The following is a 25966-nucleotide window of genomic DNA, read 5'->3' as shown; positions in this document are numbered from 1 at the left end:
TTCCAATTTGTTTAACAAGGTGAATCACGGATTCAAACCGCAGACTCATCAGCGTTCATTTCTCCTGTGAACGCTCCAATGTGTCAGCTTTCGGGCGGCAGCTGAGAGCGAAAAGGTCGCTGTTTTAGGTTTCACAAGTGACAAGGACTTGCATGCCGCGCAGGCCTTTTGCATGCTCTCGCACCCTCCAAGACAAGGCGCGGCTACGTTCCTTTTTCCGCGCCTCCATCCGAGGAGACTTTGAAGAAGGCGTCAGAAACTGAAAACGCCTTCCGCCACGGCGCAGTGTTTCTAGGAGAGTGGAGGAAGCTCGCTATCCAGAACCCGCCTTCGACGGTGAATTTGCAGGCTGCTGATTCGACAGATACTCAGCTCAGCCTTGCGAAAACGTAAATAGAGCGAGGCGTCTCCAGACTCTGAGACGTTGAGCACAGAGACACATGGCAGACGCTTCGTTTTCTTCAGAGAGGCTGCGTCCGCCCAGTGGTGAGTCGACCGACGCCGGCGAGGTATCAACAGCCGAAAGTGAAAACGAGTTAGGGTCACTCGTTAGCAGCGCCACCGGCCTCTGTTTGAGGCGATCCCGCAGACGCCCCTGTATACAGGTGACACAGAGTATCTGGCAGCTGAGGCTGTGCGGAAGGCCCAGAGTTCGTGGATGCTCCAGCTGTTGAGAACTCATTTGGAATGTCAGTAACTAGCTCACTCTTTGAAGCTAGCCCGGCAAACGTGCGCACACTTTGGCAACCATCCTGTTGCCGGAAGCGCCTCTTTTAAGGAAGGCTTCAGCTTTAGGAAGCGTTTTCCTTCCTCACTCAACTGTAGATCTGATCCCTATGTGCTGCCTCGTAGGCTTATAGTTAGTCCGCGTGAGCTGAGTCAGTGAACTGAACCGAGCATTCAATTGTCGCATCTAAGCACTGCCGAAAGCCACCACGGGTGTCAGGATACGATCAGCCATGCAAGTGGCGCTGGGGTAGTGCTTTTCCAAGCAAGAGGCGTCGCTGACGTGCGTCCCGAGCATGCGAGTGACGCGGCTGGTGTTGCATGCGCGTATAACGAAGCTTTGGCCGGCAGCTTCGCCGCCCATCCCGACGCCCTTACGACGACCGAGTTTTGCACGGAAGCAAAATGGCTGAAAGTGTGTGCCTAGTCAGCGCAGATCCGGATTCAGGACATCCTCTGGTTTCGTGCCTCGGTGGCTATCTACCGCCAGCAGCTCGCAGCCCCTCGACCTGTCCTTCGAAGCGACGCCGTTTCGCCTAGGGCCGGAACGACATCGATCGTGTGTGACAAACGAATTCTTCAAAAACCAACTTCCCATTCGCGCGTCGACTCGAACAGCTGAGACGTCTTCATTGACAAGATCTCAACACGCACGCGTCCCACGCAGCCTGCCATAGTGGACTCCCCAGCAAAAACAAGTCCTCACGTTTGGCGGCTAAAGAAAGATGTACCTACGGGGCGGTATCGTATTTTTTTTAGGATACAGGAATATACATTTATGTAGATGCATGCACAGGATGTATTTCCTTGACCCCAGGTGGGTTTTGGAGGCCACGAGTTGCAAAAAATTCGGCGCCCGAGTTCGCGGTTTTCCTCAGGGCCTCCGCATGCGCATGCGCTCTCCTCTCTCTCTCTCTCTCGCTTGAAAGCTCGGCTACCTGTCGGGCCTCCGCTTGAATCTCCCCGCCCCCCTCAGGCTCACCAGTGAGTCTTTCGTTTGACCGTAATCGGGAAGACGCTCTGGTAGACTTCTCTGCGGATTTGCTCGATGTCTTCTTGGCTGTCGCTCGCCGCGCCAAACCGGGCGCTCCCCTTCTCGCCCTGCGCTGCGACGCCGGGGCGCCCGCCGCCAAAGAGGCCTGCGTCCGCGTCCGGTCGGTGCGCGAGTCGCAGCCTCAGCTTCAGCTTCTCGGCGTAGGCGCTCAAGCCCCTGCGCTCGCCTTCGCAGCACACCGCGAGGGCCCGCAGGAGAACTTGCCAGGCCTGCACCACGGAGGCCAGAGGCAACTGTGCGGCAGACAGGGCCGCCCTCACCTCCTGCCACTGTCGTTTCCTCTCCCTCTCGCTCCACGCGTCCGCCTTGCTCTCCTCCCCAGGCGCCGCGCGACTCTCGCGGCTCGCGCGGCTCCACTCGGCGCAGGGTCCGAAGGAGAACTCGCCGCCGAGGTCGGAGCCCGCGATCGCCACGGCCTGCTCGCCCCGCAGGCCCTCCGCCCCCTCGGCTTCTGCAGCGGAGGCGACCTCCGCGCCGACACCTGCGCCCCTCGTTTTGCCCCCAGCCCTCGCGCCTCTGGCGCTGACAGACTCGCCGCTGCAACCGCCTCCACCGACGCCCGCGCAGCTGCTGTCCGCGGTGCTGCTGTCCGCGGTGCTGCTGTCCGCGGTGCTGCTGTCCGCGGTGCTGCTGTCCGCGGTGCTGCGCGTCGCGACGCTGCCGCGGCCGTGGCGTCGCGAGCCCTCGGAGCCCGCGAAGCTGGACGCGCCGCAACTCTGCGTCTGGGCGCGGCGTCGGTCTTCCGCGGATGAGCTGGTCGAGGCGAGCGAGCCGGTCTGCGCGGGATTCTGCGTGAGCAGGAGCGCGACGTCGTCGACCGGCAGATGCAGCACGTTCCCGACGCGCGACTGGAAGGCCACCATGCCGCGCCGAATGTGAATGGACGCGATGAAGAGAGAAAACGCCGAGGTAAAAGTCGCCACAAAGTCCGCAGGCGTGTTGCTCATCAGTTGAAAGAGCCCGATCTGAAAGAAAAAATCGACAGGTACCAGACACGCATCTCGCCTGAGACCCCCCACAACGGCCCGAAACCGCGGGCGCCAGCCGCTTTTCTCTGTCGTGTGAGAGGGCTGTGCGTGTGTTGGCGAGGCTCCAATCAAGGTGCATCCCAAGACTTTCCAAGAGTCTTCGACGCTGCGCCTCTTCCGTCTTACCCCCGACTTCTTCAGAGTCACCTTCGCTGTGTTCTGCTTGAGGCAAGCGACGACTTCGCTCGCGTAGCGGTAGCGCAGCGCCTGGCGCTCAGGCAGACATCTGCAAAAAGCATACAACTCGCAGAGAATGAAACAAACTCGCCTCCGCGCCGCTAAGACGAGAGGCGAGGCCTTCCTCTCCCTGTGGAGGCCGCGGCTTGGCCCTTTTGAAGGAATAAAAAGTCTTCAGAGAGACGGGAACGTGAGGAGTTATGCTCGAACAGAAGAGGGTTCGAGGTCGCAACCAGCTCGGCGGTCGCCACACACTTTCGACCTCAAGAAGCTCTCTCTTAAGACCTGCTTCCCCCCGTTCAGCCAGTCTCCTTTCTGTAGGTTGAGGTGCATTTCCGGCGAGCCAGAGATGCCAGGGGTCGCGATAAGCACCGCCGTGCGCCGCTATTTAACACCTCGAGAGAGGGTAGGGGCGGCCATTGGCAGTCTCCACAGATGCACTCTGCACCGTGGCACGAAATGTGCCTCTGGCAAAACCCAAACTCTCGACGCGCTGTAGGCCCTCCGGGACCCTGCGGCAGCCGCGCGCAGAGATCCACGCTGGAGAGGGTCGATGCAGACGACTCTTGGGCCTTTGCAGCTAGTATCCGTGCGCATGCATACCACACCCCGGATAGGAAGAAGAAGCATCAAATGCGAATATGGAAATTTTTAAAGTCTCGAACGACTTACTCGATGTGGTAGCGCTTCAACACGCGGCCGGGGGCCTCGTCTCCAAGCTCCTGGATCTTAACCGAGCGTCCGCCTGCCTCCGCAACGAAGAGGAGCTCGACGCTGTCTGCCTTCTTTCCACGGGGCTCGCTCTCCGCTGTCTCCCTTGTCTCCTCCGTCCCTACCGACGATGCCGCGTCGCCATACATGCCTTTGAGCTCGGAGCGCGCCTTGAAGGCGAAACAGAAGTCGCCTGCGTCCGTGACCTCCACTAGGCCCCAGCGCGTCTTGAGTTTCATCGAGGGGAGCTCCTGCGTGCTGAGGACGTCGCCAAAGGCCTCTTCGCCCTCGCTGGAAGCCAGCAGGAGGGAACTGCGCATTCGACTCCCAGGAGCCGTCGACGCCCCACAGCCCGAGCAGGGGCACGACGCCGAGGAGGCGGCGCCCTCGCCTCTGTCGGGCGCCCTTTCTCTCTGTTTCCCATCGAACGACGAAGGGCCTGAGCCCGGCTGCTCAAAGCCGGGAGCCAGGAGCTTGCCCGCGGCGGCCGCTGCGCCCGCAGACACGCGCCGCGCGGTCGCACACGGATGCGGAGACTGGGAGGCGTGAGAAGAGACAGTCGCGAGCGGAGGAATGCTTGCGGCCGGGGCGGGCGACGCTGAGAAGCTGAACGCGAGCGAAGGCGGCTCAGAGCTTCCGCGATCCCCCGCGCCGAAGAGCGCCTGAGAGTCCTCGCCTGCGCTCCTGCGCAGCCGCGGGCCCCAGGCCTCCGCCCCCGAGGAGGACAGAGACGCAAAGGGGCCGAGGTGGAGAGTCTCCGGCGAGGCCGAAAAACTCGAGAAAAGAGGCGGCAGAGGAATGTGCAACGGCGAAGGCGCCGCGCAGGGGTCTGACTGAGAGGACGCCGTTGGCGGTAGCGACGCGGACAGGCCCGCGAACGCGCAGCTCATCGCGGGGTCGCGTGCCGAGGGCGCGTTCTTCTCCGACCTGAAGAGCGAGGTCTCGGCATCGTGGCTGCCCAAGCCAGGCAGCAGCGACCCGCGTCCCGCCGCCTCTCCCGCAGGCCGCGAGGCACCCTCGTGCGAGCCGCAGTCACTAAAGGAGAGCCAGGAGCATCGAGTCGGCAACGCCTCCGGAGGGACTGCGGGCTCAGGCGGCGCCGGCGGCCGGGGTTCATCCTCGACAGAAGAACACGCTGGCGAAGTCGAATTTCCTTCGCCCTCTCTTTTCTCCTCTCGCGTGATGGCCGCGCCGGCGGCGGCCCTACGAACAGACGCGGTCGCCCCGGCTGCCGTCCCCGCTGCAGCCGCGGCCGCGCCCGAAGGAGGCTCAAGGCCCGTGAGGCCACCGGAGTCGGAGAAGCTGAAGAACAGCGCTGACGACCCCGTTCCCCCCTGCACAAGCGGAACCGAGAGGGCGCCTGTCGAAGCGGACGACGCGGCTGAGGCAGGAACAAACGGAAACAGCGTGCGCGTGTCTGAGGTAGGCTGGGGACGCGTGGCGACGCTCACAACGCCGCAGGCCAGCGAGTTCTGTCTCGGAGGCTCCAGAGGTTTTTCTGTCGCGGTGGAATCGAGAGAGCAGCTCCGGCGGCAACAGGCCTCTCGCTTCTCGTCTCTTCTTTCGCTGTGCCTTTGCAGCGCGTCGTCTGTGGCCTTCGCAACGCCGCAGCCGGGGCGCGGGTGAAGAAGCGAAGGGAGAGCGGCGGCCTTCTCGTCGGCAGACGCGTGGGCAGCGAGACTCGCCGACCTGCACCCGCCAAAGGAAGGGAAATCGAACGCTCCCGCCGAAGCACTCGACGCGCTAGCAGGTTTTGGAGCCCAAGAGGCCGGTAGGCCGCGATCGAAAGAACACGCGAGTGGGGTCTCGCGGCCTAGGCGCCAAGAGGCCGGCGCCTCTTTTTCGCTTTCCGCGTCCGAGGAGAGAATTTCAGAATGGAGTGCGAAGCTCATGCGTGCCTCAGGCTGACACCTGCGCCGCACATCCTGCACCAAAGAAGCGCTCGGCGTGGGAGTTTTTGCCGGTGTCGTCTGTTGTGTGCTCGCCGCGCGAGGCCCGAGGGTCGGGGATAACTCTTCTCCGGGGTGGCCTGGCAGGAGACGCCGGCGAGCGGCTTCGGCGCCTAGCTGGTCGGTCGTTGGCTCGCCGCTCGTTGCATCTGCAACGGGGTCAACGTCTCCATGCTCTGCAGCTCGGGCAGCCTCTGCCCAGTCTTCCGAACAGCTTGGAGACGTCTCGGTGTGCTCCCCGCTGCTGCTGTCGGTCGTCAGGCCCTCCAGGCCCTCGCCGGCAGGCGGCACGACCGTGGTCGCGTCGCTGTTTCCGCCTGCCCGCCGCGAGGGCCTCACCCGTGCCAGGCGAGTCTCTCCTCTCTCTGTGCGCTCGGCTTGCCCCGTCCGAAGGCCCTCGTTCCTTCCCGCATGCGCCACGGGCGCGTCTCTCCCTCCGGGGTTCTTCAATGCGGAACCTGCAACTGCGTTCGCCTGAGCGCCGGTCGTCTCTCGACCGGCCCCGGCGATGCCAAAGCCAGGGGGAGGCAGGGGCCTCCTGTCGTGACTCAAGTCGAGGTTGGACTCCGACTCGGAATCTCTGTCCAGCGCCAGCGAAGAGACAGAGAGCGCGAAGTGCGCCCGAAATGTTTCCTGCGCGCGGAGACCCTCGGCCTCAGTTCGATCCGTTGACTCCGCGAGGACGACAATGCCGTCCGCGACTTGTTCTCCAGCGTCCCCCTCTGTCTCCTCCCCCGCGTCCCCTGTGCGATTCATCGAATCCAGCAACGGTTCCAGCGGCGCTTTCACCGGCTGTCTCTCTCTCCGTTCCGCTGGAGCCAATCCCGCGTCGCCGCTGACTCCCCAGGATTCCTTCCTGCCTTCTTGCGTCTTTCGCGGCGACTGCGCGTTCTCGCAGTGGGGCCGGACAGCGCCGCTCAGCTGCTTCGGAGAGGACGCCGACCTCGCCGAACCGGTCTTCCCAGGGTGCCTCTGGAGCCCCAGGAGGCAGCGCGGCGCCGCTGCGTCGCAAGCGCTGGCCGTAGGACTGCTTCTTAGACTGCTGCTGCGCTGACTGCTCCCGCAGCTGGTTCCAATGTCTTCGTTCGCAGGGTCGTAGATGATCTTGGGAAGGAGGCGCAGTCTCCCGAACCGCCCTTCGCCCTTGCCGCCCTCCCCTGACGGCTGCCGCCTCTCCCCTAGCGGCGCAACCGCATACGCATCCCCCTCCCCCTTCGCGACGCGCAGTCCCGCCCCAGCGCCGCTCCGCCTTTCGGCTGGAGTGCCTTGTCCTCTCTGCGGGTCTTCCTCGATCGACGCCGCGAGGAAGCATCGAGCGCCCCCGAGCTTGTCGTCTGACCCCTTCGCAGAGGCCGAGAGAAGCAGCGCGGCAACGCACGGAGTGTCGACCGAAGGCGACCAGAGCTCCCGCGCGTCTTTCAGCACATGTGCAGACACAGAGGGAGTGCCCTTCCCCTGTCTGCCGTTGTCACCCAGTACTCTCGCGCTATACAAAAGCTGCCTCGGCGCGCGACCGCGAGGGGCGCGCGCCTGAGAGCCGCAGCAGGCGTCCGCGCAATCGCCTCCGCCGTCCTCGCATGCAGACAACAAGCGGGGCGCAAGCGCCGCCTTTAGCGCCTCTGCGGCCTTCGGGGCCTGGCGCAGCGGTGGAGCGACGGCGAGGGCGAGGGCGGGAGCCTGGAGGCCCGCAGGGGGCGGCGGACAGCTGCGACTCGAGGCGGTCGCAGAGGCGAGCCGCGGCGGGACGGAGGGGAGTCGCAGGACGGGGCCCAGGCCGGCGACCGCCGTGACGAAAGAGAACAAGGAGGAGGAGGTGGCGTCGCTCGCTGAGTCATCTGAGAGCGAGCCTGGGGTTCCAGCCCACTGGCTCATCCAGCTGCTGCCTCCTGAGTTCCCTCCGCTCAAGGAGCAGGAAAGCACCCGGGGGACGACGCTAACGACGGGTTGCTGGGCGAGGGCGGCGCATGCATCTTCGACTGCGGACACGGATGATGCGTGACAAACTGTTTCGCCGAGGGAGGACGCCTCTCTGTCGCAGCTCGAAGGCGCCCGATCAGCTGCAGGCGCCTCGAGAGCGCGGCGCTCAGCTGAGCTTCCACCCGTCTCGGCGGCCTCCAGAGTCCGCCTCGCCGCCGCAGCCGAGCCCGAAGCGTCGCCTGCAGATGCATCCTGGGCTACTCTGCTGATGGCGGCTTCGCTGGACGCTCCCGTCTCCTGTTTCGCGCCTCCTTCGGCCGACGGCTCCGGTAGCAGCCCGGACGGCGACAGGGAAGGGGCTCGCACGTCGGACCCGCCTCCCCTCGAGTGATTCATAGCCGAAATGGTCGCTTTGCAGGCCTCCTTCGTCACGATGCCCGCCCAGGGGATGTGCTGAGTCGCGCTGCTCTCGCTGCCGGCGTCACTTGCTCTCGCTCGACGAAGCGCCGGCGCCTTGAAGATGGCGTCGCGCCGCCGTTCCTCCGACCCGAGATGAGAGAAGTGGGGGAAGCTCGCGAGCGCCGCTACCAAGCTGCGCTCGCGACGCAGACACGCAGGCGATGCGTCTCTCTCTCCACGCAGATCTTCTTCCTCGGAGCTCGAGTGCGTGTTTCCGCGTCGCTGGCGAAGCTTGACAAACGGAAGGGGCGGCCGCGCGCGCTTCTGCTGCAGCCGCCCACGCACTCGCGGTTTGGAAGCGATTGTGGCCTCGTATGCCGCGCAGGCCGCCGGCAGACCTCGCCCGCCACGCGCAGACACACTCGACTGAGTGTGGACGCTTCGAGAGGTCGCCCGGTATCGCCGCCCACGCCGCCGCCTCCGGCAGGCGCGGCAGTCGCAGTCCCGCGCCTGACCCCTACGCTCCTGAGTCGCGGCGGTTTGTCTCTGGCGGCGTCTGCGCCCGCGCCAGCAGCTTGGCGTCTCGCTGCAGCTCGAGGCGTCTTCGCTTCGGCTGCTCAGAAGTTCGCTCTCCGCCTCACGCCACGCGCGTAGCGCCCACGCCTTGCGCGAGACGTGGGCTCCGCGCAGGCACGCGGAGCTTGTGCTGTCGGCGCTGGAGGGTCGTCTGCGGCTGCGGCAGCGGCAGCGGCGCTCGCGGAGCTCCGCCAGCCAGCCGCCCTGCAAGTAGCGAAGCGCCGAGGCGACCTCGTGACTCTGCGAGGAATGAAGCGAGCTGCCGAGGGAAACGTGTGGACCGCAAAAAGCGAGACTCGCTGGAAGACCGACGGGCTGCGGAAAGACGTCTGACGAGCCGCCGGTCGACGGAGGCCGCGGCAGGCCGTAAGCCGCGCAGGCCAGCGATGGGCACGTGCATGCATGCATATGATAAAACCGAGATGGAGACGCCGAGTGCCCTCCGGTCTCGCAGGAGGATGCCAGCAGCGGATCACCTGTAAGGGGCGGAAGTCCCAGTCCCTCGCGGTCAGCGGCAGCCTGGGGGAATCCGGCGAGAGGCTTCTCAGCGTGCGCCTGCTCACCGACCTGTGGGCTGGGCGCCTCGTCCGCTTCCTTCGCCTCTTTCTCTTTCGCTTCCGCGAGAGCAGCCGAAGAAGCGCATGCCGCTGCAGGCCGCGCGGAGGAACTTGAGACACCTCCTAGGACCGGAGAAAGTTGTTTTGGCGCATCTGCCGCTGCCGATGCCGATGCGCTGGTCTTCCCCGCACCTCCCCTCCGCGGCAGCGTGTCTCGCTGATGTAGTCCAGGCTCGCCGTCTCGTAAGGAGGAAGCCTGCGCCGGCTGGTCCGCCGCCGCGGCCTGATGGGGAGTCGACGGAGACGCAGGACGCGGCGCTGGCGCGACGCTGAGCCGCAGCCGCGGCATCGCGCCCAGTCAGCAGACAAGTATCAGGTTTCAGATTTTCCACAGAGGACGCCGACGCCGTCACGCCCGTTCAGCACATCGTAAGGCAGGGCGAGGAAGCCGAGAGCAAATGCGTAGGTGCACAGAACGTCTGTGGCCCTGTCTGTTCCTTGTCGCCACAGCGCCTCGGACTGCCTCAAAGAGCGCGAAGCAGGTTCAACAGACTGATATTTCGCTACAGCTTGTCTACGTGTAGCCGCGGGAGCTAGCGTCAGCTAAGTCTTCCGGCACAAGAAGATGGAAGGACGGACCCTGATGAACAACTACCGGAGAAGGGCACTGTAGGGGGCATGCATAGCACACGAGGCACATGCGCTCGGACTCGCTGACGCCAGTCGCCCGTGTGAAGCTGCACCATACTACGACGTGAGCGATAAAGAGTCAAAAGCAGACGAGAAGAGGTCTGGGAGGTGACGAAGGCAACGGAAGAACGGAAGCATTCTCTGTACCAAAAAACTTGCACGTCTAGACCGCAGCCCGATTGGCAACACGGCGCTGGAAGTTCCACAGGAAAATTGCCTATCAAGAAAAAAAGCATCCCTGAATTAAAAGCTCAGGGAAAGAAAAGGGTTGTACGCTTTGAATGCGCGAAAAATTGCATCCCGCCTTTGCGTACACCTTAACTCTCTTGAGGCCCATCAGGACACCGACCAACAGACAGGGGGGGGGAGGGGGGGCGGGGGGTGGTGACGGGAGACAGCGACGGGCGACAGGAGGCGCAACTCGTGCCCTACTACGCACCGCTACACGCGTAGAGGAAGCGAGAGAGGAAGAGTCACGCAAACCTCTGTCAATGACATCCAAATAACTCAGTTTGTCCGTCAGGCACCTCTTGTTGTTTCTAAGAGTTGCAATCGATGAAAGGCTGTGCGCATCTGGCATGCACAGTGGCGGTTCCTGTGCGCATGCGGTTAGGAGGGCGTCCTAAAGGATGAGACTGGGCCCGAAGGACGACGCTGAAAGACGTTTGCTCACGATATAGCCGCTCCGCAAGCGCTCTGACGGCTATCGCTTTCGGCGGTCCCATTTGTGAAAGGTTTCAGAGCCAGCCATATGAACCTGGATGCATCTGATTTCGCTGGCCTCTTAAGCTGTATGTACACCTCGCTGCCCCGGTCTTACATACACTCTCAAGCTGCGCTGGCTCTGAAGGCAGAAGACCTCCTTTCCGCTTGTCGAACGAGGCTGTATGATCGCTTCCACTGTGTCACTTAGGCCATTCTGTACGCTCCCGCCGCAGTGCAACTATATACGTAGTAGTTTTTCCACGCTCACGGGGGCAGCGCGCGCTGTGTATCGTGACGCCACACAACCTGAACCTGCTGGGGCCTGCGTTTGTGGCGGCTGAGGCAGCGATGCCGCTGCAAGGAATGCTCTTCCGCAGTCTGTAGAAGAGTTTCGGGCTCCCTTTAAGGAGACGCTGCAACCGACAGGCAGGTGAAGGACAACCGAGGACGGACCAGAGTGTCTCCGCGTCGCAGCACACATTCTGCGGCGGGTCAGTATGGCTGGACAAACAGAGCTTCGCAGGCGCCGCCCTGGCGCGGAATCTGAGTCTTCACGAACTGAGCCGGATGTGCCGATGGAGAAGGAGTCCACTTCAGACAAGGGCGAAAGCAAGCAGCCTGCATCCGCACCCTCTAGCTTCAAAGCGTTGACCGTCTGCGCGGGACCTCGCAAAGAAGAGCGGCTCCTCTCTTGGCAGCTCGTCCTTCTTCTCTCGGTCGGCGTCGCACTTCGCGTGCTTCTCTATTCAGTGGGGCTGACGCTTCCAGAGTCTACAGAGCCTCTTGTCTCTCCGTCCTCTTCCTCTTTTTCTTCGTTCCGCGAGGCTCTCACTCTGCAGGCGCTGTCTTTTTCGCCCTACACGGGGGGCGTATACCGGCAGCAGCCGCTGATCTTCCTCGCCCTCCAGTGGCTCACGAGAGCGGGCCAGGGCGAAGACGAGAACTGCGACACCTCCGGATGTCAGTGGCGATACTACATCGTCTTGATCTGCATCGATTTGGTCGCCGCCCTCGCCCTCGCTGCCGCAGCTGCGGAGGCGCACAAATGGGCGGTGAACTTCCGGCGCAGGGGCGCGGAGGGCTCAGCTCCGCAGCCGCGCACGGAAGAGGCAGAAAGCAAGCAGGAGCTCCCATCGAAGGAGAGTCTGGCGGAGCGACGCCGGTCTGAGGACAGCGAAGCGGTCATTGCGCCGCCGGCCCTCGTCGCCGCGAATTACTTCCTCCATCCCATGACCGTAAGGCGTGCCTAGGGATGAAGGGGTGCCGCAGGACGCGTTTGGAGCCCACTGTGCGAGCCTCGCGATCCGAGTTATGTTTCTTTCTTCGCAACTCGTTTCCTTGACGCTTGCAGACTGTGGCGCGCGTGTGCGCTGTGTGCCTGCTGCCTTCTTCCGCAGGTCGGCGCCATTCTCTCTCTGACGATTCACACGCTTCCTCTGGCCTGCTTCGCGCTCGCCCTCGCGTGTGCAACCCGCGCGGGGCGGTGCTCCAGGTGTCTCTGTGTGATCTTCTTCGGCTGCACCATCTACGTCGGGCCTCCCCAGGCGCTTCTTCTCGCTCTCCCTCTGGCGCACCTGATGCATGCAGTTCGCACGCAAACTGTTCAGCGCCCGGGTGAGTCGCCCACGTCTTCATCTGATTCTCGCGCCCAGACGGCTTTCTGCACCAACCGGTCTCGCGTGCGAAAGAGACAGAAGCGCCTCCGATGGCAGGCGCGGGAGATCTTGAGCGTCGCGGGGGCTGGGCGCTCTGCGCCGCTGATGGTGGCAGGCCCTTCTCCGTATGTGTGAGTGTCTCGCTGGAAAACGCGAGTCCGTCGCGAGGTAGCTACTTGCAAATCCTTTGTTGTCTCCCCTCTGTGGAGTTTCCGGTGTTTGGCTGTCTCACGTGCCTGCATGAACCGATTTGCAAGCGATGCCTGGGTGTCGCGTCCGTTTTCTTGTGTGCTCAGACCTCTTGGAAGTCCTGCCGTCCCCGAAGGAAGACATCCTCCCTGGCGTTCTTCGCGGCCTGCTCATCCTCGTCGCGGGGGTCGCTTTCTGCGCAAGTCTGCATGTCGCCTCGTACCTGGCTCTCCGGATCTACACTCCAGATGCCGCCGTAAGTCGTCGCCGCTGCGGCGCCTCTCGGGAGCACTTTGCGTGCGTACCAGCCTCAGCTCGTCTCTGTCGCGTGGGACGGCGCTCTCTCGGAGGTGTTGAGACCGCGACGCGCATTTTGAGGCGAAAGCTCTTCCTGCAGAGGGTCGCGGCCGGTCTGTGTACTAGGGGCCAGAGAAGACAGCACGGACTGCCGCTGGGTGTGTCGTTCGGCTTGCGCGGATACTCGCCAGCCCAGGCTTATCTCCGTTCCTCGGGGCGCAGGCCCTCGGCGTCGTGGCAGCCCCTGCGAGGTCGTGCGGTGTTGCCGTCACGGCCGTTTCTTGTTTGATGTGCTGCGCGTCTGCGTTTTTGCCGCCGTGGAGGGCGCGCAGTGGATCTCTCTCTGTCTCTCTCTCTGCGTTGGCCTCTAGGACTACTTCGACTCCACCGTTGTCGCCCTCTGGGAAGTCAGAGACCTAGGCCCGAACCTGGGCATTTTTTGGTACATCCTCTCCCTTGTAAGCCCTGTGCCTAGGTGTCAAAAGTGCGTGTAACCGGCGTCGGGGAGACTGCGAAACGGGAAAGGAAATGCGCGGCGGACCGCCAAGCAGCGAAGGTGGCGTCGTCATCCAGAGACAGCACGCAGAGGAGGAAAGTGGCCCGGGGAGGCTTGTTGCAGGTCGTCCTCTGTGGAGCTCTGAAGGTGCGACTGCTTCGCTTGCGCAGCTCACTTCCATTCGGAAGCCCACGAAGGTCTGCAGCCGGTCCCGCGAGCAAGTAGTGTGTCAGTTTCCCTGCGGGCGACTGAAGGCGGCGGCGTGTCTCAACTAGTCGTGTCAAGCTTTCTGCCGATGTTGTCTGTTGTGCTGCTCAGATTTTTGAAAGATACCGCCTCCTCTTCGTCATGATCTTCCAGGTGCGCTCTAGGAGCGGGGGCACGGGTGCTGGCTGGGTTCCCCAGCGACGTTTGTGTCTTTCTGAAAAGCTGCCGCTGATGCCGCGAGGCAGCTGTCCCTCTCCGTCGCACCAATGGGTCTTTGGAGAGATTTCTGCTGTGGAACCCGAGTCAAAATACCAGACTTTCGCTCAAGGGCGCTTGCGTGTGCGGCGAGAGATTCTTTGACCTCGACTCCACGACTTCGCCTTCTGGAGTCCTTTAACGGGTGTAGCGTCGATGGCAGCCGTCTACTCTTTCCCGCGCGGATTTCGGTGTTTAGTTGAATATCTGAATCGTAGCAAGCCTCTGGCTCTGGAGATGGCCTCTGACCGCGCATAATATGCTAAAAAAGGTTCCGGCTTGCTCACCTTCCCCCACCCCTTTGCTGCTGCGTTTGCCTAATGTGCTCCCAGGGTCACTCCTTCATTCTCGTCGTGCCTCTCTTTGTTCGAATGTTTCGCTACCCTCTGGCGTACTGCCAAGTCATCATCGCGGTAGGCTTCCAAGTGTCCAGGGCAGTCTCGCAGCCGCCGAGAACTGGCAACAACGAAAGCGCTGCGGACGCGTCGCGCACATCTGCAGGCAGCCTTCCGCAGCATCGGCAGAGAGAGGCGAAGCGGAGGCTTGTGACACCGCGGAGCCTGAGGTGCGGGCAGCTGAGCTCCTCCTAGGAGGGGGCAAGGCGCGGCCTGCGAGGGTTGAATCTTGTCTGAGGCGAAGCGTACAGCGCTTCGGTTCCGAGCCCTGTTTGTGTCTGCAGATCGCGCTTCTGTTTCAGCCCTTCTTCTGCATCGCGGACTCCGCTTTCCTTCTCGTGAGGCTTCGGGGGAGAATCTCTCGAGGGGTCGCGTTTCCTGTGGAGGCGGCGGGCGGCTGGAGGAGGGCGTTTCGCAAGGTGGCGGTTGGGGGCTTCAACTCGAGAGGGCGCCGATCTTTTCGATATTTTATTGGGATGCACATGTGGTGTCTGCTATTTGGGCTGCGTGTGTGCGCGATCGACTGCAGACTCTGCTCATTACCCGCTGGCAAGTTGTCAAGCAGAAGGCGGCGTTCGTGAAGATGGTGAGTTCCGCCGCGTGAATCGCTGTGTGTCTTACGCGTAGCTCAGCGGCAAACGCCGCCCTGAATCCCAAACGCATGCGTGGGACGTGAGTCTCAGCTTGACTTCCAGCGACAGGCAGGCACGCGGGTGCCGCAGTTCGCTCTCGCATTGCCGTTGCAGTCAGTTCTGGTCTTTTTGGTTTCGCGCGTCGACGACGCTGCCCCGAAGTGACGTGTGTGATTTCGTTTGCTGTTTAGGTAGTTGTCACGGTTGTGGCCGCCTCCATTTATCCAGTCGTGACGGAGCTGTGGCTGGGGCGGAACACTGGCAATCCGAACTTTGTCTACAACATCCAGACGATCTTCCACATCTTCGTGGGTAAGAATAACGCCCCTGCTTCGGCGCGGCAGGCTGTTTTTCGCTACGCGACTTCCTGGCGGTGCAACGGCGCGCCGCCGATCTGCGGGAGCCCTTCGCGTGCATCTGTCTGGCGGTGTGTTTCTTTTAACGGAGGACGGTGTGGATCATTTTCGCCTGTAGAGGCGCCTTTCCATTTCCGCAAGCACGGTGAGATGTATTGCCACATTGGGATATGTGCGGTGTTCGGTTTCAGGGTTCCTGGTCGTGGAGTGGATCAAAGGCGTCATTCTGGACAAGTTGTTCACTTCGTCACAGCCCGCTGAGCAGAGGGCAAAGACGGCCTGAGTAGTTGGCAGGCCGAGTTCACTCGCGGAGAGCAGCGTAAAGGAAATTCACTGATCTGCAGGTGTCTTCCTAAAACTCTTTTGCCAAGACGATACCTCCGTCATTCCGCATGCACGACATCCCTGCGTCGTTGGGCAGAGGGGAGTTGTCTGCAGTCGCGCCTATCCTTGCGTTCGTCTGAGGTGGTCGCAGCCGATAGTTCTCTGCTGGGTACATGGAACCGGTTCGTGCAAATGTTTGCCCAAAAATGGGCAGCTGCACTCTCGATTGAACAAGCTTCCAGTGGAGCTATTAAATGGGTTCTGTCTACTCCCAACCACGAACCGCAGCGTTGTTGAAGAAAGGGCTCTTGCCGCGCAGCTACTCATCTCGCACTCTTGTGTTGCCGTAGCACTGGCAACGTGAAGATGGTGTCAGATGAGGCAGTCTTGCCCCCTCTGGACGTCTGTCCCGCCACAACCCAGCAAAAGTCGCGTAGGTGATTTGTTTTGTTAGAAAATGAAGTCTCTTCGCTGGCTATCGTTGCTGTGCTCGGCTGTCTGATCTGTGTGTAGCGAAGATTGCCCACTCTCCCGAACACTGGGGAATCAGCACCTTCCCGTGTAGGCGCCCTAAAGGGAAACAACGCACGGCAGACTTGTCACTGCATCAGAGCGTTAGTGTGGCTCGATAGCCAAGCTTCCCCAGAAGACACTTCAACAGACACGGACGCATGTCAGCCTCTGTTGGAATTTACAGCATTGCGTCGGCCCGCCGCGGTATTCTCAGATTGCATACTGAAGATCTCGGAAGACAAGGGATAGCAGCAGCAGTGGCACATAGGTACAGATATTCTGCATATATACTTCTTTCGAATTCTGTGTGCCGCCGACAAACTGCCGCTTGGTTGCACATGCGCGTACTGCGGCAAAGGTCATGAAGGTCTTTACGTGGCATTTCGTTTCGTGCTCCGTGCATGTATTGTTAGCAGAAACAGGTTTCCTCCTCTAATTATGTCGCCAGCATGCGCTGTCTGCCGGCCCAAACGTCGCACTGAGGCGAAAACAAAATCTGACACAGGTAGTGGCACGCGAGAGAGCAAGGGAGGAGCCAGCGCAGTTCTCAGCACGAATGCCGGACGATGCGTCAGCGACTAGGTTAGCGTCAAAAGTGTAGCCGGAAGCCATGCTACAAGCAAAGTGTTCGTAATTTGAGAGCAACTGTGTGACGGGGAAGAGTCCATAACTGGATGAGTAGCGTTCGGTGTTCTTGTGTTCAGTTGTTTCTCATGGTCTCACTGGTCAGCAATGTTTGTCCTCGTTTCTCGGAGTGCATCACGCAGCACTCCCAAGGGGTCACGAGATAGGCACTTCACTCTCGTATGGCACGCGGATTTGGTACGGAGAAGGAACTACCGAACGAAAGGACGCAGAGTAGTCTTGTGAGTGGACCCGATAGGCACATTTCGTGCGGCCGCCAGTGGGTGTCGGCTTCGCAATCATGGATACACGTCATGATAGACGGATCAACGGTGCGCACGTGATACATAGATCCTACGCCGGCACCTGATCTGACATAGGCAATGCCAAAGCAAGGCCAATGCAGCAGGTCTTGACTAAAAAAGGGAACAATGGACTGTGTGCTGGTGAGTTTTTTTGGCCATGGTCCACCCCCCTGGTTTTGCGGTTTTTACCTGATCGTTTGTTTCTGGGCGCAGCGCTGCCAAAAATTATGCAGGATCAGGCAGTAAAGCGCTTGTGCGTCCGCCTCGTCAAGACCTCTGAGGGGCTCTGGAGCACTTGCCGATGAACTCTTGTGCGGTCCCAGAACCAGTACCTCACATCCTCAATTTTTTCGTTTCCTCTGTGTATGGCTTTAACAGGCGAGACGCTTGCTGTTCTTGTATCTATACTGTTAAGGGAAGCAGTCGGATCTCCTGGCTTCGGTGTTCCCGCTCACTAGGTCGTTTCTGAAAGGTTATTGTGTTCTGTGTCCAGCATGGCACGGCTTTTCGTTTCCTCTGCGCTGCTCGTGGCAGCAGGTCTCGTCTGCTTGTCAGGTGCGGACGCCAAGGGCGTACCTCCGCCTCCCCCCGTGCAAGAAGTTTGCGAGACAGTCCCATACCAGGTGCAGTCGACTTGCTACAAGGATGTAACGAAGAAGAAAGCGTACTCGTGCCCGGAGACCATGGAAAAGGAGGTCTGCAAGAACGTCCCCGTGCAAGTTCCAGACACCTGCTACAAGCAGACCATGCAGCGCGTGCCCTACTCCTGCCCGAAGACGCAGTACAAGACGGAGTGCTACGAGGTGCCCAACACATGCACGAAGACCGAGTACGCCACAGAGACATACGAGTGCGGCAAGGAGGTTTGCAAGACAGTCCCGGTCCAGGTTCCCGACACATGCTACAAGACCGTTATGGAAAAGGAGGCATATCCGTGCACCAAGACCAAGGCCGAGCAGTTCTGCACCGAAGTCCCGTACACGGTCAACAAGACCTGCTACAGGGAAGATAGCAAGACAGTCCCCTACCCCTGCACGAAGACAGAATACAAGAAGAAGTGCCGCCAGGTGCCGTTCCAAGTGGACAACACCTGCTACAAGACCGTCATGAAGCCCGAGGAATACAAATGCACCAAGACAATTTACGAAGACAGCTGCAGCGATGTCGCAGTCCAGGTCCCCGACACCTGCTACCGCGATGTGGCTCAGAAGAAACCCTACAAATGCAAGAAGACTCTCACCAAGAACCAGTGCACGAAGGTTCCGGTACAGGTGCCCAGCACTTGCAGCAAGACCATCATGACAAAAGAGGCGTACGATTGCTCCAAGACGGAGTACCGTACGGAGTGCACTGACGAGGTTGAGCAGGTGCCCTGCATGGGCAAGGAATGCAAGCTGCGCCAGCTGAAGAAGAAGCGCGTGTGCCGCCAAGTGCCCTTCACGAGCAAGAATGTGTGCTACAAAAACGTGCCGACTCAGCAGACCTACAAATGCAGCAAGACCGAATACCAGGAGCAATGCGAGGAAGTCCCGTATGAAGTCCCTGACACGTGCTACGAGACCGTCCAGGTGAAGCAGCCGTACAAGTGCTCCAAAACCGAGTACAAGCAGTCATGCAAGAAGGTTCCAGTGCAGGTTCCCGATGTGTGCACGCGCCAAGTGCCTACTCAGGAGGCCTACTCTTGCCCGAAGACTGAGTACCGACAGGAGTGCGAAGACGTCCCTGTCCAAGTCCCAGACACTTGCCATAAGCAAGTCCCGACAAAGGTTCCGTACAGCTGCCCGGAGACCAAGTACCGCACAAAGTGCGAGACAAAGATGGTGCCGTTTGAAGAGACCTGCTACAAGTCTGTGCCGCGCAAGCAACCGTACAAGTGCTCGAAGACCACCATGGAAAAGCAGTGCGAATACGTTCCGAAGACCTGCAGCAAGCGGGTGCCGACCCAGGTGGAGTATTCTTGCCCTAGGAAGGAATGCAAGAAGGTTCCTTTCGAGGTCGACCAGACATGCTATAAGAACGTTCCCACCAAGGAGTCTTACAAATGCTCCAAGACAGTCATGGAAAACCAGTGCTCTACTCAGTCGTACACTGTGCCGAAGACTTGCTACCGTGAGGATGTGAAGCAGCAAGCGTACCCTTGCTACGAGACCAAGTACAGGACTCAGTGCAAATCGAAGAAGAGCATGCCCGCTCCGATTCCTGTGTCCAAGAAAATGCCCATGCCGGTTATGACCAGCAAGAAGGGAATGTAAATTCAGAACTAACGCGAGAAGCCCATTTGGAATCCGCGGCCCATTGATCTAACATCCAGTCTTCGTGTGATATATGTGTGTCGGGATGGTCGTCTGCTGGTACAAACTACTACCACGCATACGGCACCCGCCTTCTCCGTACTGCGTCCCTTGTTTCTCTACTCTACACGTCTCGCCCGCCTCAGGTCTTGAACGTAGGAGTTGCTCCTGCGCGATGCCGCTGCGCGAAACTCCTTTTTTCACCTCTTCTCGCCTTACCAAGGTCGAACAACTATACGATGGACAGACCCGTTTTAGCGCTTCTAAGGTCTGGAAAACCATGGCTCAACCCAACTGGCGGTAATCAGTCGCCTACTTCCCACCCACGGCGTGTTTGAAACGGAGTTGTGTATCTGTAGCAGGCAAAGCCATGTCAGCGCCACGGCGCTACAAATAGTATGCAGTTTCACGAACACTGACAGTTGGCAAGCATCACGTGAATGCGAACCAGACTAGCACGGCATTCTTTGGTTCGTTGCACGGCTGTCTCTTCATTGCAGGGCCAACATTTGGAATCGGAAAGCTGCTGCTGACGGCATTAACGTTGAATGCCATCGTGTGTGCTAGTTCATGCCTAAACTCAGAGAGGAGTATGCATAGCATGCACGCTGGTAGCCCCCCACTGACTCTGTCCATCAGCACGAACCTACCGAGTGTCTTGTCAACGAGCCCTCGGCTGCGATCGGATGATCGCGCAATGTGCCTTGCATTACACGTTGTCGTCGGCCTCCGAAATCACAAAGAGTGACCAAGCTGGAAGCTTCTGGCCAAAAATTTAGCCAGTGAACGGCAATGGTAGACCTAAGTACAATCTGGGGGTCACAGACGAACGACACTGCTCGCTGCGAGTCAGGGTGCTGGCTCCGCTGATGACCGCGAGAAAGCCAAGCTTCTCTTCTTTCTTTGACTATGCGCGATTGCAGCATTTGCTTCCGCTCTTGAGGGGGAGGAAAACAATAGTGTGGTTGAGTGTCTCAGCTCAAATGGCAGCCATGCAATGGCGCAATGGAACTCGATGCCAGGCATGCAACGGAAAACGCGACCGGCTGCAAACCCCCCTAAGAGAATGCAGTGTGACCGTTCACTAGGAAGCGGACACCTTCGTGCTGTGAAGCGGATATCATAGAAATGGCATTTTCTATGGCGCGCGTTTGCTAATATCGTTGACTTACTGCGGATTCGGCGGTTCCTTTGCAGAGGCGGTAATCGCGAGCCCGGCATAGCGTCCTCGTCCACTCTACTGTCCCAGCAAAGGCCCGCCGACTAAAAATGAACGAGTTCTGTAGCATCCTGCTGCATAGAGAGTATCATAAGGATCGTCCGCAATTACCTCCCGCGATTCATCTTGGAAGATCAGCGCTTCTTAGGACCAGTGAGCGTTTAGGAAGCTTCCGCTTCGCAAAGACTCTATCATACTTGTTCGGTGCAGCTCGAGTGTCTGGCGGCTACGACTAGACCGGCGCCGGCTACCTCGTGGCCGCTTTTCCTGGGCTGCAAGCGATTGGCTTACATCCGTGTTCACCACAATCTATCCTGAGCATCTGTTGCACTGTAAAAGCCATTTGCCTTCTCTAGTCTGAGAGTTGATTCCTTTCGTGCGCTTTCGTTGCACCGAACTCCCCATGAGAAACCGCACGTCATGAACTCAAGGTGTCTCTCCGTGGATCGTCCTTTACATCACTTCTTTCTTCATGCATTCTCCTTGATTCTAACACTCCCAGATGCCTCGTGAAAGACTGAATTTCCGTGCCTTGCCATAGTGCCGCATGGAGGTACAACGCGTCCCATCTGTATCATACATACAGCTGGCGTATGCGCGTTGCTCTCTTGAGGCTCACAGCGAGACGTATTCGTGTCTTCCGCGAGCTGGTGCCTTCCTTGGATTCTGTGCCGAGGCCATGAGGTGCTCCTCTCCGGCTGAATTGCCGTCGGTCTGGTCTTTGGAGCGCCATCCAACTCACCTGTTGTCAAGATGCCGTCTGCGTCAAAAAAAATGTTGAAGGCCCGCATGCAGCAGCAGCGGCGCGGGCAAGCCTCATCTTCTCATGCCCCGTTGGAGCAGGAAAGGGCATCCGCAGAGCACGCTGACCTCGACGAGTCTCTCCAACATGCCGGGGGAATCCCGCAAGCTCGTGACTCGCCTATCGATGCCGTTGCGTCGCCGACGACTCTCGATTCGTTAGACGATGCTAGCCGGGTTGATGAAGAAAATGTCTTCGTTGACGACGGAGACAGCAACTGTTTGGCAGGGTGGTCAGAGTCAGGCGGCGACGATGTCGCGGACGGCTCGAGCGAAGACTCTGGGCAGGAGGAAGGAGAAGCGGCGACGTCTAGAAGAAAGGGTCGCGTACGCCGGTGCGGAGCGTCGCAGAACAAGCAAGCTGCGGGATCTCATAGGAAACAGAGAATCACGGATGAAGAGGTGGATGGTCAGTGCGGCCGTTTCGACTGTGTCCATATGGACACCTGGCCAGCCGCTCTGCTGTGGGAGACCCGAGCGGCACGTGCCAGGCCTGGAGCACGGATGCTTGTCAGCTTTTTCATGCCATTGGACAGGCTGCCACAAAGAGATTTCTGCGGTTCTGGTGATTCGTGAACGTATCGGCAAGACATCAGAGCCAGACTCCTACAGCGCACGTAAACAGACTCCCCATGCGCCTGTGCCGAGCTTGTGATTCCGCTGTCCGCAGCGCTGTTAGCTTCCGTCACAGAAACGCGCGTCGGTGCGCGCAGAATCCCGCTTCTCGAGCGGCTGCTTCAAGCGGTCGGCGAGAGGAGAATCTGCCAAGCGTCCTTGTCCAGAAGGTAAGTTTGCCTGTCGGGGATGAGTAGCGTGTCGCGAAGATGGCCTCACGTGTGCTGCACCAGCCACTGGTCGAAGGCCGTTAGCATAATCTCGAAGTACCAGAAGCCATGTGATCTATATAGTATAATGGCAAGGTCACCAGAGTCCCTGTCTCGCTGTTTCTGTTTTGCGGTTGATGCTCGACTGCGTGTTTCCGCGCATGTCTAGTGCTTCACACGATCTCCCTTCTGCACGTGCGTCCGCAAGCGCGTCTCCGTGCCGCTGGCTGGCCTCAGATCGACCCAAATGTGGAAACCTGCGCGTCTAGCCCGTCCGCTGAAGCGCCGCACCACTGGGCTGCGGACGCTACAGGGTACGAGCTGAGGGCGACTCGCTGGAACGGGCGGCTGAACGCGAAAGGTACAGTGGGATGAGAGGGCGAAAAAAGTCTAATCGTGGATCGTGCCGTGAAAAAAACCACTGTCGTTGCGTGTTCATTCTTTTTCTCTCTGGTTCCCCCTTAGAACAGAGGAGCTTCTTTTGGCCCTTTCGGCCTCTCTCACGCGAGGGCGCCAGGCGGAAGCAACGGCGGCGGCTCGTCTTCTCGTCGCTCTCTTGCTGCATCTTGGAGACAGCCTCACTCCCGACATGGCACAGGTACAAATCGTGTTTGATGCGGCACGCAGACTCGGGCAACGTAAATTCCACCGGCTTTCTGCAGCGAGCACACTAACAGTTTTTGCGCGGGGTGCCGCAGTTCAAGCAGAGGGTCTGGGCAGCTTGCTTTCCCCGTTCACAAGGTCTGGCGCTTGCTGCCCGCCTAGCCAAGGGGGCCCGTTGGATCCGCTCGAGGAAATCGCAAGCAGATGCGTTTCCTCTTTCAGTTTGTAGGTCAGTGTGCGTTGACAACTGCGGTCGCCTCTCGTCTTTCTCGCCAGTCCGGTGTTCTTCTGACGCTCACTTACTTCTCTCCGCAGCACGTATACCGGTCCGCCCGACAGGCCGCCGCCGCCCAGTCGACGTCTGCAGCCCGGGGGCAGGCCGCAGTGCTTGTGGCCTTGTCGCACTTTCTTTATCGCGAAGAGGCTGGCGGAGCCTCGAGGGAGGATTCCTGGTCCGATAAGGACGGGCAGGGACTGGCGGGCAATGCGTCGGGAGACAAGGAAGTGTTTCTGTTCCTTGAGGCCCGCGTGGACCGCCTCATTCCCATCCACACGTGCTGGCGCCCCGGGCACATGATTTTGAGGGTTGGCGGCCCTGTCGATGAAGCGGCGTCCCACACCAAGACATCTGGAGAAGACGCAGCGCACGCAGAGGAGCGTCGCAGTGAAAAGCGAGAGGATGCCACCTCTGAGCATGCCTTGCAAACGCCGGGAGGCTCTGTGCACGGGCCGTTCTTCAAGATATCCCCGACTGCAACCGCTATCGTCTCGGGAGCGCATTCTAGCACTTCGACTGTCAGAACGCGCGGTTTGTTGAAGGCCAGAGATAAGAAGGGGCCCCTGACTAAAGACGAAGAGAAAGAGCTTATCTTGCTTCTCCAGGCGCTGCAAATCCTAGGCTGGACGCTCTCCGATAGGGAGAAGTCGAACTGGATCAGCGGGTAAGACATCGGGCGGCCCATGGCGATGCTTTGTGTGGCAAAGCTGGGAAGGCGCATTGCCACATAAAGCATCGCGCCGGAGCCTCTAGCGTGCCGCTTCAAGGACCGATCTGTGGGGTTTGGTGGCTGGAGATGCCTTTCTCTGGGTCCTTCGCGGAGGGCTACTGTTGTCTGCAGCTGCGCATGACGTTTCGCTCGCCCGAGTTGCGGTCGTTGCAGGCACCACCTGGTATCTGCCCGCCGGCGTGAAAGCACGCAGCGACTCACGTCCAAAATTGTGGGTCGTCCGCTCCCCCAGCACCAAATGGAAAGCAGAACATTGGCAGCAGCATTCTCGTATTATGCACTATGTGTGTGTTTTGCTCAGGCCAGGGGCGGTCCTTTGGCGATGCGGGGCTTCGGCGCTGCTCGACACAGCGACAGGGGAAGCCTCGAATCTCCTGCCCCCCGACGGCGGCTCGGCCGTCTTTTCGCCTCGTTCCATTGCCACGGGAAGAAGCGGTCCTAGCGCGGAGACGGAGGGCGAGCCGCGGGCGACTTCGCGCTTGCCTGTCGCCGCCTCCTCCGCGCCCGCCGCGCCCTTGTGTCCTGAACCACCCGTTGCCTCCCTCTCAGTTTTGCGCGACGCGGGGCTCCCACGCCATCCTCCCTCGACTTCATCAACTTTCGTCCAGAGGTCGGACGGTGCATCCTCGGCGTCGCCCTGCGCGACCATTCCAGGGGGGCCGCGTGGCTCTGAGAAGGAGGCTGCCGCATCGACTATTCGCGAGGCTTCCCCGGCGCTCTTGTGCGCAGCCGCGGAAGTGTTAGCTGTCCTCTTTGAGAGCTACTGGAAGACAGTGGGTCGCGACTCGCCCTTCCTTCGAGGCGCGGCGTGGGCTGCCGAGCCTGCCGGTTCGTCGCGAGACAAGAAGGCAGCATTTGCCACATCAGAGGAACGGGACGAAGCTCGGCGGCAGCTGCAGCGCCACGCGCCCCTCGTTCTCGACGCCCTCGAGCTGCTGGGAAGCAGCAACAGTTCCTGTTTTGTGCGGCAGCTGCGAGCCGCAAGCCGCGCAGAGCAGCAGACGAGCAACTCGCTCTTTCGGGTCCTGGCCAGCACCGCCAGCGGCGCCTACAGGGCCTCTGCCTGCTCGGCTCGTGCGGAGCGAGAGGGCGGCGGGCTGTCTGTCCCCGGCCCTGTCACTTCCGTCTCTTTCTTGGGGCCTGACGGCAGAGGATCCGGCAGTGCAGAGGGAGTGGCGTTGGAAGCGAGAAGCGCGCTGAAGATCCGGCTGATCGGGTGGGAGAAACGACAGCAGCTGCACTTTGTGCGGCACGTTTTGAAAGCCTCGCTGCAGCAACACCTGGCCGAAGGGTCGGAGTTTGTCAGCCACCTTCTCAGCTGTCGATTCAGCCCCAGCGGCTGCGGCAGTGGCGCATTTTCTGCGCGGCAGGATCGCCCCGGGACCGACAACGTCACAGTCGTTGCGGTGAGAGATTTAGGTCGCACGGGCGTGCCTGCATCGCGCTGAACTCCATCTCGCAAGTGGTGCATCTGCTTGTTGCTCCCACGGCATCTCTAGAAGGAGCTTTGTCGTTCTCTCTCGCGGCTCACTCGGAATAGAGGCTTCCTCTGCTTTTCGCACGTCTTTTCCGGCTGACTGGTGACATCTGCGCAGTAGGGTATTTCGGCTTCCTCGTTGGTGGGGGGGTGAGGGGGCCTTCGGAGCTCAGGACAAAAAATACGCAACGCAGGTTTCTGAGGCGAAGCGTCTGTGAGATTCTGTCCTCAGGCAGGACAGGCAGGCTGTCCTGCCTGAGGACAGAGGAGTCTCGCCAGCAGGGTGCTGTGTTGTGAGTCTACGGGCTTGCACTGCCTTTTTGGCCCTGCTGTGCGGTATTGCCGGTAACGAGGAAGTCTGGGCCCCGACGCAGTTTTCTGTCAAGAATATAATAAACGTGTCAAATTTGAAAAGAATACGTTTTTACCTTTACATATTATTATATATAGTGATAAATCTTATACATTAAATTTTAACGAGGCACTGTCTCTGCAACCAGGAGGCTGCTGCGGCGGTGCTCTCAAAAGATTTTCTGTTGCTGTGTGCTGTGTATTCTTTGCTGGCATGCTAGGTGTTGAAAGACAGCCGCGATCGTGCGAGGGCGTCGAAGGCTCAAGCGCTACAGCGGGATAGGCAGCGGCAGATGAAGGCTGCTGCTGCGTCGTCTCTCGATTTTGATGACTAATGTAGCGGTCTACTGTCAGGCTGCCTCGCCCCAGGCGTAGGTATATCGGGCGAAGTGCCACACTGCAGGGTTGTTGTGTGGGAAGTAAGTTTCCATTCCGTCTCGTCGTATACAGTATATGGTGCGCGCCAACTCACGGGGAAGAACGTGGTCGCCAGGGCTCTTCCGGCCGTATCGCGAATCCGCTTCACGATTTCATGTGATACTGGGGCTTCTTGAAGAAGCGTATGCATTTTCCCCTGGATAGGACAGCGTAAGTGGCGGACGGCGGTAGGCGCATCGAACCCGGTGTTCACAACGCCGCACTTCTCCGAAATGCGA

General features: G+C 60.1%; 4 protein-coding genes across 4 annotated transcripts; 3 read left to right on the top strand and 1 right to left on the bottom strand.

Moving 5' to 3' along the window:
- Window positions 1-1704: 1704 nt before the first annotated feature.
- Window positions 1705-9443, bottom strand: BESB_028340 (uncharacterized protein; the record flags this gene model as incomplete). The annotated part of the gene is made up of 3 exons (XM_029361508.1): window positions 1705-2745; window positions 2935-3034; window positions 3658-9443. The coding sequence occupies 3 exons, from the start codon at window positions 9441-9443 to the stop codon at window positions 1705-1707; spliced, it is 6927 nt and encodes a 2308-aa protein (XP_029215408.1).
- Window positions 9444-10986: 1543 nt separating this feature from the next.
- Window positions 10987-15254, top strand: BESB_028330 (GPI transamidase subunit PIG-U protein; the record flags this gene model as incomplete). Its single annotated transcript, XM_029361507.1, has 10 exons — window positions 10987-11724; window positions 11887-12103; window positions 12441-12589; window positions 13002-13088; window positions 13445-13486; window positions 13921-14001; window positions 14268-14321; window positions 14513-14569; window positions 14807-14927; window positions 15163-15254. The coding sequence occupies 10 exons, from the start codon at window positions 10987-10989 to the stop codon at window positions 15252-15254; spliced, it is 1638 nt and encodes a 545-aa protein (XP_029215407.1).
- Window positions 15255-17231: 1977 nt separating this feature from the next.
- Window positions 17232-18989, top strand: BESB_028320 (Toxoplasma gondii family D protein; the record flags this gene model as incomplete). The annotated part of the gene is made up of 1 exon (XM_029361506.1): window positions 17232-18989. One exon carries the CDS (start codon window positions 17232-17234, stop codon window positions 18987-18989), a length of 1758 nt encoding a protein of 585 aa, XP_029215406.1.
- Window positions 18990-21000: 2011 nt separating this feature from the next.
- Window positions 21001-25645, top strand: BESB_028310 (uncharacterized protein; the record flags this gene model as incomplete). The annotated part of the gene is made up of 7 exons (XM_029361505.1): window positions 21001-21383; window positions 21719-21833; window positions 22110-22186; window positions 22338-22470; window positions 22752-23416; window positions 23784-24888; window positions 25532-25645. 7 exons carry the CDS (start codon window positions 21001-21003, stop codon window positions 25643-25645), a joined length of 2592 nt encoding a protein of 863 aa, XP_029215405.1.
- Window positions 25646-25966: the final 321 nt, after the last annotated feature.

The sequence above is a fragment of the Besnoitia besnoiti genome (assembly GCF_002563875.1).
Source record: "Besnoitia besnoiti strain Bb-Ger1 chromosome Unknown contig00015, whole genome shotgun sequence".
NCBI classification, from domain to species: Eukaryota; Apicomplexa; class Conoidasida; order Eucoccidiorida; family Sarcocystidae; genus Besnoitia; species Besnoitia besnoiti.
The sequence above is the reverse complement of the archived record's forward strand: the minus strand, read 5'-3'. Positions and strand labels throughout refer to the sequence as shown.